Source organism: Zalophus californianus, chromosome 14 (genome assembly GCF_009762305.2).
Source record: "Zalophus californianus isolate mZalCal1 chromosome 14, mZalCal1.pri.v2, whole genome shotgun sequence".
NCBI lineage: Eukaryota > Metazoa > Chordata > Mammalia > Carnivora > Otariidae > Zalophus > Zalophus californianus.
In genome coordinates, this window is record NC_045608.1 from 34,648,603 (window position 1) to 34,663,784 (window position 15,182).

The 15,182-nt window shown below is 37.5% G+C and overlaps 1 protein-coding gene across 1 annotated transcript in view; it reads right to left on the reverse strand.

The window, feature by feature from the left end:
* RAB31 (RAB31, member RAS oncogene family) overlaps positions 1–15,182 on the reverse strand; it is a 133,650-nt gene that overhangs the window by 40,160 nt on the left and 78,308 nt on the right. Inside the window, exons 4-5 of the mRNA XM_027576517.2 lie at positions 10,735–10,806; positions 9,304–9,410 (exon numbers count right to left, since the gene is read on the reverse strand). Of these exons, the coding sequence (XP_027432318.1) occupies positions 9,304–9,410; positions 10,735–10,806 (179 nt within the window). The remainder of the gene's footprint in view (positions 1–9,303; positions 9,411–10,734; positions 10,807–15,182) is intronic.

The following is a 15,182-nucleotide window of genomic DNA, read 5'->3' on the forward strand; positions in this document are numbered from 1 at the left end:
CTCTTATTTTCTTTCAATTCTGTATGTCCCTAGAATGTCCCCAACTTTGCAATCCTTACCTCGGCATCAGCAGATGGTAGGGAGCAGGGGGTAAGGAGATGGAGCCTCGTTTCTCAGGCCCCATCAGGAACCGCACACTCGCCTGCCTGGGAAGGTGTGATCAGAATTTTCTCCAAGGCACATCTTCACTACCAGGAAGAAACGTGTCAACCATGAGTACCTACTGTGTGCTGTATCTCCCAGGACAGTCCTACACACAGTATGGCCAATTCCAGTTTGCCTCCAGGCCTCAGATTTCACAGTAAATTGGGCACGAGGACATTTTGTCTAGAATTCAAGATATTCAGGGAAATCTCACAAAGATCAGGTGCCTAATAAAACAGTCCAGAAGTCCTGAATTCACCTGACCAGGTGCCTTTGAATGCCTTTGACTCTGGGTAGTGTGGTCAGACCTTTACACCATCTTCTAGAACACGGAAAAATGTAAAACGCAGTGACTCGATGGTCGGGCACTTCTGTACACACACGCCTCAAGTGGGCTAAGTCAAGTTCACAGAGTTAATTCCATTCAAATTCCAGTACACTCTCAAAACACGCCACGCATACTTCCTTTTCCGGACCTACAAGCTTCCATGACTAAAGTCCATTAGAGGACACTGCCTCCACCTATGGACACGCTTACACGTGCACGTCAAATCTACACACTCTCCAACCCCCAATGAAAAATAAAATATAGCTTTCTGGCAACTACAAAAGGGCAAAATGTTTTAGGATTAGAGTAAAAGAAGGTCAAGCTCTAAATAAGGTCTGGAGTATAGAGATTTGGCTGACTCCCCAGAAAAATCATACCAGCAGGCACAATATGGAGCAGCCAGATTGGCTGACCAAGAAGTTGATTCCACTGCCATGGAAAGGTGTCAACAGCAGATGCCCACTAGGCCCTATCATTTACCAGCCTATTCCTGTCTGGCAGGAGGCAGTTTATACAAGGACTAATACACCAGGCTTCCCCTTCCCTGCTTTCCTAAATGGGAGTTTTAATATAGTTATTCCATTTTTCTTTTGCACATTGGTTTTGCTGGGGATGGTTAAATTCATCATTTGGCCCAGCGTGTTTATAAAATTTTCATCAGTCATATATATCAGGCATATATAGGAGTGTGTGTGTTTGTGTGTGTAATACATACATATAAATATCCACATATATACCACCGTTCTAATATTTACTTATTATTTTTATCTAAATCAGCCTTTTGTTCATTCAATTTTTTATTGAGATCATTGTAGACCCACCTGCAGTTATAAGAGAGAGATTTCTTGTACACTTTGTCCAGATTCCCCAAACTGTAACATTTTGCAAAACTATAGTATAACATCACAAATAGGATACTGACGTTGATATACTCTGTCTTATTCAGAATCCCCATTTTACTGGTACTCATCTCTGTGTGTGTGTGTGTGTGTGTGTGTGTGTGTGTGTGTGTGTGTGCGTGTGTTAGGCTCTATAAAATTTTAACCCCTGTGTAGGTTCATGTGTCCATCACCACAGAGAAGACACCAAACAGTTCCAACATCACAAGGATCCCTGCTGTTGCCCTTGTACAGCCACACCCACTTTCCTCCCCTTTACCTGCCCATCATGTCACCCCTAACCAGACCCCAGCAGCCATTAATATGTCTTCTGTTTCTAAAATATTTTCATCTCAAAATCTCATATAAATGAAATAATACAAGATGAACCCTCTGATATCAGCTTTATTTGCTCCACATAATTTCCCTAGAGGTTCATCCAAGTTGCCTGTAGTAGTTTGTTCGTTTTCACTGCTGCATACTATTCCGTGGCGTGGATGCACCATGGTGTGCTGAGTCATTCACCTTTCAGAGGCTATCTGGGCTGATTACAGTTTGGGGCTATTATTTAAAAAACAAAGCTGCCATGAATATTCATGTGCAGGTTTTGTGTGAATGTAAATTTTTCATTTCTCTGGAATAAGTGCCCAAAGTATGATTGCTGGGCATATGGTAATTGCATATTTAGCTTTAAAAGAAACTGCCAAACTGTTTTCCAGAATGACTGTACCATTTTACATGCATACCAGCAACATATGAGTGCTCCAATCAGTCCACATCGTTGCCAGCATTAGGTGTTATCACTCTTTTATTTTAGCCATTCTAACAGGTCTGCTAATGATGCTGAACACCTTTCCATGCCTATGCTTACCATCTCTCTCTAGGGTGGAATGTACATTGCCCCATTTTCAAATTAGATTTTTTTAACTAGTAAGTTGTGAGAGTTCTTTCTATAGCCTACATGCTAATCCTTTGTCAGATATATGGTTTGCAAATAATTTCTCCTAGCCTGCAGCTTGTTTTTCAAGCTCTTCAAACGGGCTTTCACAGAGCAAGTATTTTCAATTTTGATGAGATCCAGTTTATCAATTTTTCCTTATATGGAGTGAGCTTTTGCTGTCAAGTTTCACAATTCTTTACCTAGCTGCAGATCCTCAAGATTTTCTCTTAAGAGTTTTTCTAAAAGTTTTACAGTTTCACCTTTGACATTAAACTCTATGATTCATTCTAGAGTAATTGTTACATAAAGTGTGAGGTTTAGGTTGCAGTCTTCTGCCTTCTATGGATGTCCAATTACTCCAGTACCATTCATTGAAAAGGCTATCTTCCTCCACTGAATTACTTTTTCAAGTTTGTCAAAAATCAGTTGAGCATATTTGGTTGGATTTATTCCTGGGCTCTCTATTCTGTTTCATTAATCTGTGTGTGTATTCCACTGCTCATACCATACTGTCTTGATTACTGTAGCTATGTAGTAAGCCTTCAGGGAGGATGGAATGATTTCTTCCACTATATTCTTCGTCAAAATTGTTTTAGCTTTTCTAGTGCCTGTGATTTTCCATATAAATTTTAGGATAAGCTTGTTTATGTTTACAAAAAAAAACCTTGTTAAAATCTTTTTTTTAAAAGATTTTATTTATTTATTTGAAAGACAGACAGACAGAGATAGCAAGAAGAGAGCATGAGTGGGGAGGAGAGGGAGAAGCAGGCTCCCACTGAGCAGGGAGCCTGACCTGGGGCTCGATCCTAGGACCCTGGGATCATGACCTGAGCTGAATGAAGGCAGATACCCAACCAACTGAGCCACCCAGGTGCCCCAAAAACCTTGTTAAAATCTTGATAGAGACTGCATTGAACCTATAGATCCATTTACGGAGAACTGACATCGTACTATGTTGAGACTTCCAACTCGTGAACACGATATATCTCTCCATTGATTCAAGTCTTGTTTGGTTTCTTTCATCAGCATTTTATAATATTCAGCATACAGATCCCATACATGTTTTATTAAGTAGATACCTAAGTATTTCATTTTCTTTGGAGCAACTGTAAAGAGTATTGTGTTTTCAATTTTAGTTTCTGCATATTCATTTTTAGATATAGAAATACAATTGATATTTCTATGTATATTGTACATCCAGAAACTCTGTTGAACCCACTTATCAGTTTTAGGAATCTTTTGGTATATTCCTTTGGAGTTTCCATGTAGATAATCATGTCATGTGTATAAATCAACTTTTTTAACAAATATAATATAAATATAAAAATATTTTATATCACTATCACAAATGGAACGCTAGTATCAACTGGCATAAAAATGTAATTCTAAAAAACAAATACAATTAAGACAAAATATAATTAAATTCCCCTAGAAACAGTTGTCCTCACAGAGGTCCTCAACCTTAGGCCTGCATGCTTGTGAGTTCTCTCCCTCTCTATTAAAGGAAGAAGAGCAAGTATAAAGAGGTGTTGCAAATTTATTAGCCTCAAGTCACAGTAACATTCTACAGGATAGAACATACACCAAGCCATACAATAAACCTCAATACATTTAAAATAATTAAAACCATACAAAGTATATTTTCAAATTACAATGGAATTAAATTAGAAACCATCAAAAGAAATTTGGGAAATTCACAAATAAGTGGAAATTAAACAATACACTACCAAATAAACAAAATGGGTCTGAAAATAAATTAGAAAAAACTTATTAGAATGAAAAACAAAAACTTATGGGATGCAGCTAAGGCAGTGCTTAGAGATCAATTTATGGCTGCAGATGCCTAAATTAGAAAGGAAGATCTCAAATAAATATGCTAATCTTCCCCTTTGAAAAACTAGAAAAAAAGGAGCAAAGTAAACCCAAAGCAAACAGAAGGAAGGAAATAATGCACAGAAAGAAAATAAATGAAACAGAAAAAGAGTGGAAAGAAATCAGTGAAACTAAATGTTGGTTCTTTGCAAAGATCAACAAAACTGACAAATCTTCAGCTATACTGAACAAGAAATAAAAGAGAAGGCTAAAATTTCTAAAATCAGGAATGGAAGAATAGATATTCCTGCTGACCTTACAGAAATGCAAAGGATTATAAGAGAACACTATGCACTACACAAACAAATGAGATAACTTAGATGAAATGAATAAGTTCCTAAAAATGCATAAATTATTCTAACTCAAGAAATAATAGAAAACTTGAACATACCTATAGCAAGTAAAGATATTGGATTAGTATATAAAATCTTTCCACAAAGAAAAGCCTGGGTCCAGATGGTTTCACCGGTGATTTTATCAAACACTTAAAGAAGAGTTAACACCAATCTTTCACAAACTCTTCTGGGCAATAGAAAAGAAGGGAACTCTTTCAATTCATTCTACAAAATCTACTGCCTTGATATACCAACATCAAACAAAGACATCACAAAAAAATAAAAACTACAGACCAATATCTTCATGAATACAGAGATACAAATCCTCAACAAAATATGAGCAAACAGAACCCAGAAGCATATAAAAAGGATTATGCATCATGGCCAAGTGGGATTTGTCCCAGGAATGCAGGTGGCTTAACATTAGAAAATCAATTAATGTAATACACTATATTAACAGAATAAAGGACAAAAACCACATGATCATCTCAGAAGATGCAGGAAAAGCTTTTGACAAAATTCAACATTCATTCATGATTAAAAAAAAACAAAACAACAACAAACTAGGAATGAAAGGCAACTTCCCCACGCTGATAAAGAGCATCTACATAACACGAACTGCCAACATCATAATAAGAATGACTAAATGCTTTGCCCTGAAGATCAGGAAGAAGACACTAATGTCGACCCTCACCATTTCTATTCGAATTGTACTGGAGGTTCTAGACAGGGTAATTAGACAAGAAAAAGAAATAAAAGTCACCCAGATAGGAAAGGAAGAAGTAAACCTGTTTTCACAGACAACATAATCTTGTGTACACTAAAAAAGAACATACCATAAACGAAATTAACAAAACAATCCCATTCACAATAGCATCGAGAAAAATCAAACACTTAGGAAGAAGCATAGGAAAAGAAATGCAAAACTTGTACACTGACAACTATAAGACATGGGCAAAAGAAACTAAAGAAGACCTAAATAAAATGGAAAGGCATCTCATATTCATGGATCAGAAAACAATATGGTTAGGATGCCAATAATTCCCACATTGTTCTAAAGATTCAACACATTCTCTATTAAAATCCCAGTTGCTTTTTTGGGGGGGCAGAAATTGAGAAGAGGATCCTAAAGTTCACATGGAAATGCAAAAGGCCCAGAATAGTCAAACAGTCAAACAATCTTGAAAAGGAAAACTAAATTGGAGGCCTTATAATTCCCAATTTCAAACTTACAAAATTACAGCAATCAAAATCATTTGGCATTAGCATAAGGATGTATAGATCAACTGAATAGAATTAAGATCCCAAAATAAGACTTACATTTATGGTCAACTAATTTTTGACAAAAGTGCCAAAACAAATTCAATGGGAAAAAGGTTGTCTTTTCAACAACTAGTGCTGGGAATTAGATATCCACACAAAGATTAATTTGGACCCGTACCTCATAACACACAATAATTAACTCTAAATGGGTGACAGATATAAATGTAAGCTCTAAAATTATGAAAGTCTTAGAAAGCATACGAGTAAATCTCTGTGATTTTAATTAGCCAATCACTTGAGCATAACAGATAAAAAGGGAAAAATCACAAATTGGACATTACACTTTTGCACTTCAAGAGACACAATAAAGATTATAAAGAGAACTCATGAAAAGGAAGAAAATATTTGTAAATCATATATCTGATAAGGGACTCGTATTTAGAATACATAAAGAACTCTTACAACTCAATAATAAAAAGACAAATAACTCAATTAAAAATTGGGCAGAGGATTTGAAGAGACATGTCTCCACAAAAGATATACAAATGATCAATAAGCATATGAGAAGATGTTTAACATCATTAGTCATTAGAAAAATACAAACCAAAATCACACTGACACACCTTCACACCCACTAGGATGGCAATAATGCAAAAGATAATAACAGTGTTGGTTGAGAATGTAGAGAAATTGGAACTTCATACATTGCCAGTAAGCACATAAAATAGTGCAGCCACTGTTGAAAACAGTTGGGCAAAAAAAAAAAAAAAAAAGAAAACAGTTGGGCAGTTCTTCAAATTGCTAAACACAAAGTTTCCATATGACCCAGAGATTTCACTCCTCATAATATACCCAAGAGAAACGAAAACCTATGTCCACACAAAATTTGTCCATTATTGTTTATAGCAGTTTTTAAAGTGGCCAAGAAGTGGAAACAACTCAAATTTCAAGTTTCATTCAACTAGTGAATGAGAAAATAAAATGTGGTATATCTATACAATGAAATATTATTCCACCCTAAAAATGAATGAAGTACTAATGCACGCTACAACACAGAGGAATTTCAAAAACATGCTCAGTGAAAGAAGCCACTCACGAAAGAGCACATAAGTGCATGATTTGATTTATACAAAATGTCCAGAAAAAGCAAGTTTATAAAGACAGGAAGGTACATTAGGTGGTTGCCAGGGGCTGGAAGGAGTTGGACATTGGGAGTGACTGTAAATTGGCATGGTCTTTGTAGGGTGATGGAAATGTTCTAAAATTAGATGTGATGATGACTGTACAACCTTATAACTGTACAAAAATTTATTGACCTGTACACTTAAAACAGGTGGATTTTATGGTTTCTAAATTAGTTCAGTGAAATATATTTCTAAATAAATTAAAATTTTAAATTATCTATTAATAAATATTTAAAAATTAAAAATTTACTAACATCCAACTGGTCTTTCTCTTTGACTTAAATTGAACTGGTCTTCTTCATTGAGGTTGGAAAGAGAATTGCAAAGGGAGTCATTTCTTTGCTGCATGATTCAATAACAAGTAGCATCTAACACAACTTTGTGTGTAACTAAAGATATATACTCCACACTTTAAACCACAACTGCAGGATCTTGAGAAGTCACATGCAGACCTCACTGAGGCCAAACCAGAGAAGAAAGGGTACTACCCAGAAACATGAACTAGTGGGAGAGCGGCCCCATGATGTGGCCACTAGATGTAGCACCTGGCCTGTCACCCACTGGGATGGAGGGGCTGTGTGTGAATTTACGGTTGAAAGGGAGATGGATGGATGGATGGATGGATGGATGGATGGATGGATGGTGTTAGCTGGGGCATTTTGAAAACTACATATAGGCCGGGCAAATACTATACCAGTGCATGGAAGATGAATTCCACCCTGAGACATGGTACATCTGTCTTCAGGTGTCTGTGGCCAAGCCAACATGTCACAGACATATTTGGTCTGGCCAAGCTGTGCTTTTCTAGGAGCTTCTCCCCCTTCAAGACTACCTACCTTCCTACTCTCATCATGGTGATGGTGGGAAAAGTCATCTTGTGCCGCCACCCAAATCCCCTCTCTTGGCCACAAATGTCTTGTCATGATATGAGGAAATCCTTCCATGGCAATTTAGACTAGAAACAGAGAGAGTGCCGGAGACTAAAAATGGAACATATCAAATGCCAGTCAGGCAATTCTGCTTTTTTACCATGTGGATATCAGTACCTTCTAATTAAGTTCCCTTTTTCCCAAAAACAATTTAAGTGGGATTCAGTTCCACATCACCAAGAATCTTAACTAATTCCAATCAACTTTATATCATTGTCTGCTTAAATTCTAGTCCATCAGCTCCGCCACAATACAGAAGGCTTAGTACCTTTGAAGGCACACCTTTACTGCAATTCAGTGGTGTCAGATGACCGCGCCTGCCCTCAGCAAAGACTGTTTCTACCCTCCCACCCCACCCCCTTCTGATGACAAAAGTTGAAAGTGATTCTTTTGCAATTCTAGACAAGTAAGCTCTTTCAGGATTACAGTAAAGAACGAAGAGATCTGAACTAAGTCTGGGGAGTTTAAAGATTTGTCCAGCCCCCAGAAAAACAAATGATTAAGTGGTGTTTATGGCTGTTATTATAAACCAAACCGATGCAATGTGATACAAAGCTTTTGAAATCCCAAAGAAACAGAGCAATTTGTCAAAGGCCATGTTAAGAGCTTTTGCAAGATCTATTTCCATTATTTATCAAACTTTGGCTTAATCGTACTTGGATGAGCAAAACCTGAGGCATGATGTCTTTGTCTTTATGAAGACCAAAGACTGGAATTGCAGAGACTTAACCAGGGGGATGGAGATGATGCAAATTCACTATTCCTTTTTCATTGCATTTTTATTTAGTAGAAATAGCTAGCTTATCAGGCTGTATAAAGCTATCATTAAATCTCTAGTCCCTGTGGACTGGGTCCCTGCAAACCCGTTCCAGGTAAAGAAAGGTCAACAATCCAGTGTCTCTGAAGGAAACCAAAGTGTTTCTATATGATATGTCACCTTCAGATCCTAGAACAAAATAGCGAGATTATATAGACCTGACTACACCCTTAAGTTAAAGTTAGAACTAAAACAAACACAGATGCTATGGGAAATGTTATAAATTCTAACTTTCCTTACCATATGAAAGTGTTATTAAAATGGCCATAGTTGTAATAATGTCAATAAGTAACAAAAAAGATAACAACAAAAATAATAAAAGCATTTAACCCAAAGACCTCTAGAGTCAGGGATGTAACTGTGCTCTGTAGGGGAGATTTGGTTTTAATACCCACTCCTAGGTGATCCATCCAATTTGCATCTTCCTATTATTTTCCCTTAATTCTACTCTGGTTGAATACGTACTACCTAGACCACCACAAGTGAATGCCCGTCGATTAAATCATTATACTGAGAACAGACTTAACAACACAGGCATGACAGCTTTGTACATGTAGACCTTCAGAGATGGAGGATATCCACTTCACCAAAAAAATTTTTTAATGCTTCTTACCTAATATCTGAGAGATCACACTTGTTTCCAGCAATAGCCATTACAATGTTTTCTGGACCATGCTCCTTCAGTTCTTTCACCCATTTCTTCAGGGTATGAAATGAATCCTAAACCCAAAATGTAAATCAATCAATCATTGGAAAGACCCATCAACACAGTATTTCAATCAAGTAGAAATATAAACCCAACCCAATTTAACAGAGGAAAATATTTTTAGGAAACTCACATACATTAACATCCTACCCCCATCTTGGCACAAAACTTAATATTAGCTAAGTTACACTTAAATAGCCTGTAAAAGTTTCCTTTTCTAAAACTGAAACTTGACAAAGTTAAGAAAATCATACTGGTAATTTTCTTCTACAAATAACATTAATTTAAAATGATAGCCTTGACTCAACATGAAAAAGACTTAAGTCATAGGACTAGACATGTTCATGCTTATTTCAGGAAAGAAAGAGAAAGAATACATACATGCATACTCTGTCTCTCTCCCTCCCTCCCCCTCCCTCTCTCTCCCTCCCTCCCCCTCCCTCTCCCTCCCTCCCCCTCCCTCTCCCTCCCTCCCCCTCCCTCTCCCTCCCTCCCCCTCCCTCTCTCTCCCTCCCCCTCCCTGTCTCTCCTCCCCCTCCCTGTCTCTCCTCCCCCTCCCTGTCTCTCCCTCCCCCTCCCTGTCTCTCCTCCCCCTCCCTGCCTCTCCCTCCCCCTTCCTCTCTCTCCCTCCCCCTCCCTCTCTCTCTTTTCCTCTTGTCCTGTCTTCCCTTCTGCCCTTCACTCACAACCCTCCTCCAGCAAACCAGTCAAGGTAGACACCATATTTAGTTAGAAGAGTTCAGGAATTCATGGATGGTAACAGTGATGGATCATTGAACCAGCAGTCCTGTGCGCTGAGTCAGCACTCCAGGAGTGGAAAAAAACAGCCAGCAAACCACTGCAGTTCCTTGATGAATAGCCTAGATCTCAATGTGATTACTAAAAGTATGGTATACTATATATATATGCAAATACACTACACATACATAAACATTATCCCTGACATTTTAAGTAGTGTCATTGAAACACTAATAGAAAATAACCATTCCATAATTACAAAACATGCAGGACTTAAAAATAATTTTCCTCTTCCTGAAAACCTGATGTTCTGGAGAGCGGTACTGGCAGGCATGACCTTGCCTCTACAAACAGACAGTCAATTTTAAAAATAAATGATCATTGTTGTTTATTTAATTTGGCCGATAAATTTGAAATGCTTCACTGCAAATAGGTGAATAAACTCAATATATGGTGCTGATTATCCCTGGCTACCATGCTATGAAATCTCATTCCAGGCTACTGGCAAGACTCAAGCAGTCAAGTCTCTGCTTTGGTCTTTCTAAGACAGAGAATCAACATGAAGGGCATTGAAATTTTAAAGGGCTTTTATTTTCTTACCTGTTTGGTAATATCATATACTATGACAGCTGCAGCAGATCCACGATAGTACATGGGAGCCAGTGAATGAAACTGTTTAAGAACAATGCATAGTTTTAAGCCAAAGTCAACACATTTTATGCAACCCCAAATTAAATACAAAATTTTCCTCCTACATTATCCCTGTAGGATCCCTGAATTCCCCCTAGAATTGTCCCAGGAACCCTATCAGGCAATAAATTCTCCTCCTCGACCGTACATGTGCTTGAGGCTGACAGACCATGAAATTCACTTTTAGGCAAAGGTCAAAAATAAATTTTATTTTAAATGTTCCTCTTCTATGAATTTTCTTTTCTCTACTGCTCATTACTTATTTAATACGACTGACCCAGGGCAATCTCATTAGAATTATTCAGTGGTAAGAAAAAGATGCTTGCCAAGGGGAGGACAAAAGGAGACTGACACAGATCATAAGACCCTCGCTGAGTCCTTAATGAGGGCCACTGAGCAAGGGCACCTCCCCATCCCATCCTCAGCCTGCACAGCTACTGTCCCTCAAAGACACACGGTGACATAGACAAAGCTCCATTCCAAAACGTGAGCAAAGCAAGACTCACTGGTCACGAGAACCCTTTATCCCAAAACAGGATAGATAATTATGCCGAGGATACATAGAGATTCCATGTATATTTTGAAGAACAGATCTTTGGATATATTTGAAGACTATATCGTGGAAAGGTTTTGAAAGCTGAGAAGGAAGAGCTAGTTTAACAAAAAAATGGACAAAGGATATACATAGATAAATCTCCAGGGAAGAGACATTTTGCCAATAAATTGACAAATTGCCAATAAATATTTTTAAACGTTCAATTACAGTAAAAGAAATGAAAATAAAAGCAATGAAGAGGCATGTATTAATTTATTAAATATCAAAAAGATTTATTATATCCATTATTGGTTTGGATTTGGGCAGGGGGCCACTCTCACATGTTACATGGGAATGTATTTTAAGACCTTCTTGCAGCGCCTGGGTGGCTCAGTCGGTTAAGCATCTGCCTTCTGCTCAGGTCATGATCCCGGGGTCCTGGGTTCAAGCCCCTTGTCAGGATCCCTGCTCAGTGGGGAGTCTGCTTCTCCCTCTCCCTCTGCCCCTCCCTTCTCTCTCTCTCTTTTTCTCTCTCTCTCTCTCAAGCTCTCTGTCTCTCTCAAATAAATAAATAGAATCTTAAAAAAAGACCTTCTTATAAAAAGATGCTCAACATCACTAACCTTCAGAGAAATGCAAATCAGAATCACAATGAGATATCACACCTGTTAGGATGGCTGTTATCAAAAAGACAAAAGATAACTACTATGGGTGAGGATGTGGGAAAAAGGGAACCCCAATGCGTTGGGAATATAAATTGGTGCAGCCACTGTAGAAAAGAATACAAAGGGTCCACAAAAAAATGCATAACTATATGATCCAGCAATTCCCCTTTTGGGTATATACCTAAAAGAAATGAAATCAAATACCTCAAAGAGATATCTGCACTTCCATGTTCATCGCAGCCTATTCACAATGCACAAGACATGGAAACAACTTAAGTGCCTACTGATGAATGAATGAATGAATCAATGAATGAATGAAGAAAATTTGGTGTGTATATATACACAATGGAATATTATCCAGCATTTAAAAAGGAAATCCTGCCATTTGCAATAACATGGATGAATCTAAAACACATTATGCCAAGTGAAATAAGCCAGATGTAGAAAGAAAAAAACTGCATGATCTCACTTATATATGGAATCTTAAAAAGTCAAATACTTGGGGTGCCTGGGTGGCTCAGATGGTTAAGCATCTGCCTTCGGCTCAGGTCATGTGGGATCGAGTCCCGCATCGGGCAAAGCCTGCTTCTCCCTTTGCCTCTCTCTCTCTCTCTCTCTCTGTCTTTCATGAATAAATAAATAAATAAATCTTTAAAAAAAAAGTCAAATACTTAGAAGCAGAAACTAGAAGGGTAGTTACCAGGAGCGGGGAAGGGAGGGAGTTGGGGAGATGTTGGTGAAAGGGTACAAAGTTGCAGTTACAGGGGATGAATAAGTTCTAGAAATAGAATGCACAGCATGATGACTGTGGTTAATTATAGTGTATTGAATCTGGAAATTTGCCAAAAGAGTAGATTTCAGGTGCTCTCATCATTTACAAAAGGGAAAAGGTAACTATGTGAGAAGATATGTTAACTAGTTTGACTGTAGTAATAATTTCACTATATCTATGTACATCAAACCATCGTGTTGCACACTTAAATATGTAATTTTTATTTTTTTAAAAAAAGAGAGAGACTTTCTTTAAAAACCACTATTGATAATATATATCAAAAGTTAAAATGTGCATATTGTTTGACCCAGCAATTCCACTTACAGGAACATATATTGGAGTGATCATCACACACACCAAGCTACTCATCCCTATGTTATACACGGGAGCAAATATTTGAAAACAACCTAACGGTTCATCATAGAGAATCCATTAATGGTATCTGCATATAATGGAATATTCTGCAATAATTAAAATGGTGGTGGGGATTTTCATTTACAGGAAAAGGTTACATACTGTTGAAGGAATAAAAAAAAAGTCTCAAAGCAGCCTATGAAGCATGCTGTAATTCAGGGTAAAATGTGAGTGGGTGTGTCTATGTGTACAGCTATAACAATGTTTCTCAAAATGTTCACAGTGGGATTTCTAGTGATTTGTACATTTTTCATATAAGAGTCCGCACAGCAGACTCTTCCATTAGTCTGCATAGCATTATACATAGCATAAATGTTTACAATGTTTTTTTAAAAAAATAAAACAGGTTTTTAAGTTAAAAAAGAAAAGGCAGCCATTTTTATTGGAGAGTAGGATAAGGAGCAGGGAGGGAAGGAAGGATGGATCCTGAAGCTTTTCCAGCAAACAACAGAACCATTATTCATTCATGTTTATTTCCCATATAATACTTATCACTGAATAAAGACCTGCCAAATCGAAATGATCCTCTTTGGAAATATGAAGCACATCAGTTCCTGAGAAGGCTAGTGCGGCACTCTCAAGAGTGTGGAAGGAAGCAGGCTCTTTCTCAACTCCCAGGCCTTGTGTAAGCCTCCACCTTGAACAGAAATTGCCCTGGTGCCTCTGTGGTTTTTGTAAAAGGGAATGGGTTGGATGGAGCTCAGGATGAACCCAAGAGTTCCCAGCTGACGGCCCTTGGCCACTCGCCAGGACTCACTGGAGGACAGCGGGCCATTTACCATGCATGCCTTTCAAATTCACTGCCCAACACTGTGTATTTGTTGTAATTGTTAGGCATCAATAAATCTATTTTTAATCTGTCCTTTGGCAATCCACTCCACATGTAGAAAATAAAATCAGAATTCTTGCCCAAAGGGATGAAAAAGCAATGTATTTTTGAAACATTCCTGCTTTGCTAAGGGTAAGGAATGCATATAAAGTGTCCTTTAGCCCAATTACATAAAATGCCCATTTTTTTTCAAAATAGCTTCCATATAAGAAAGGTCCACTTAAACATACCATATAGGTACAAAATTTATATCTCAAAAATCAAGATGCTTGTGGACTCAAGCACAGAAAGGAGCAAATTGTGGATATCTTCTTAAGACAGAGTCATTTTCAGTTATAATGCCATGAACTGGCATTGGTCACTGGTGTGCAGGTCTCATGAATTATTGAATAGATCTTTGTATATAATGCATTACTTGTTCTTTCCTTCCTCCAAATGGAATCATTTTGAAATAAATCTGTTGGTGAAGCCACTTAAATGACTTTATTGCTGGGGACTTGGGGGTTTTAATGAGTTAAAAGTTCGTCTCAGTTCTAAAACCCAATAATGCATTGACCAAAGGATAATATTTGTGGAGGACAAAAAGATAAATCACTTCTGGTCTACAATGTGTATACTCTTCCCCATACAAATATAAAAACAAAAGCACCACAATTGGCTTCAGTACTCAACATGACATAATTCAATTTCTGTAGAGTCCAAATTAAGACTGATGAAAACACTCACATAAAAGATTCTTGTAGAAACAAAATTTCACAATCACAGGAGGTTGCTATAATTTTTAAATCTCACCTTGAAGAGTTCTTTGAAAATTAGCAGGACAGATGCCAATTCAAAATCCCTTCTTCCCTAACTATCCAGCAAAATATCTAGAATACTGAATTAAAGTACTCAGATAACTCTCAAGTGACATTTAATTATTTAGAAAAAGCACAGGGAATTGTGAAAAGCCAATCTGACCCTCAAAAGAAATGGCTGTTTATGTACTTAGTGTGTGTGACTGTGTGTTTTTTTTTTTAATTTTGCATGTCTACAGAATAAAAGAGAAGGGAACAGTCTTCTTCAAGCTTCTCAGACTTTTACAGATGGATGTTAACCTTGTCCCCATTTCCGGCAACTAGGAAAGGATAAGTAGGTATAACC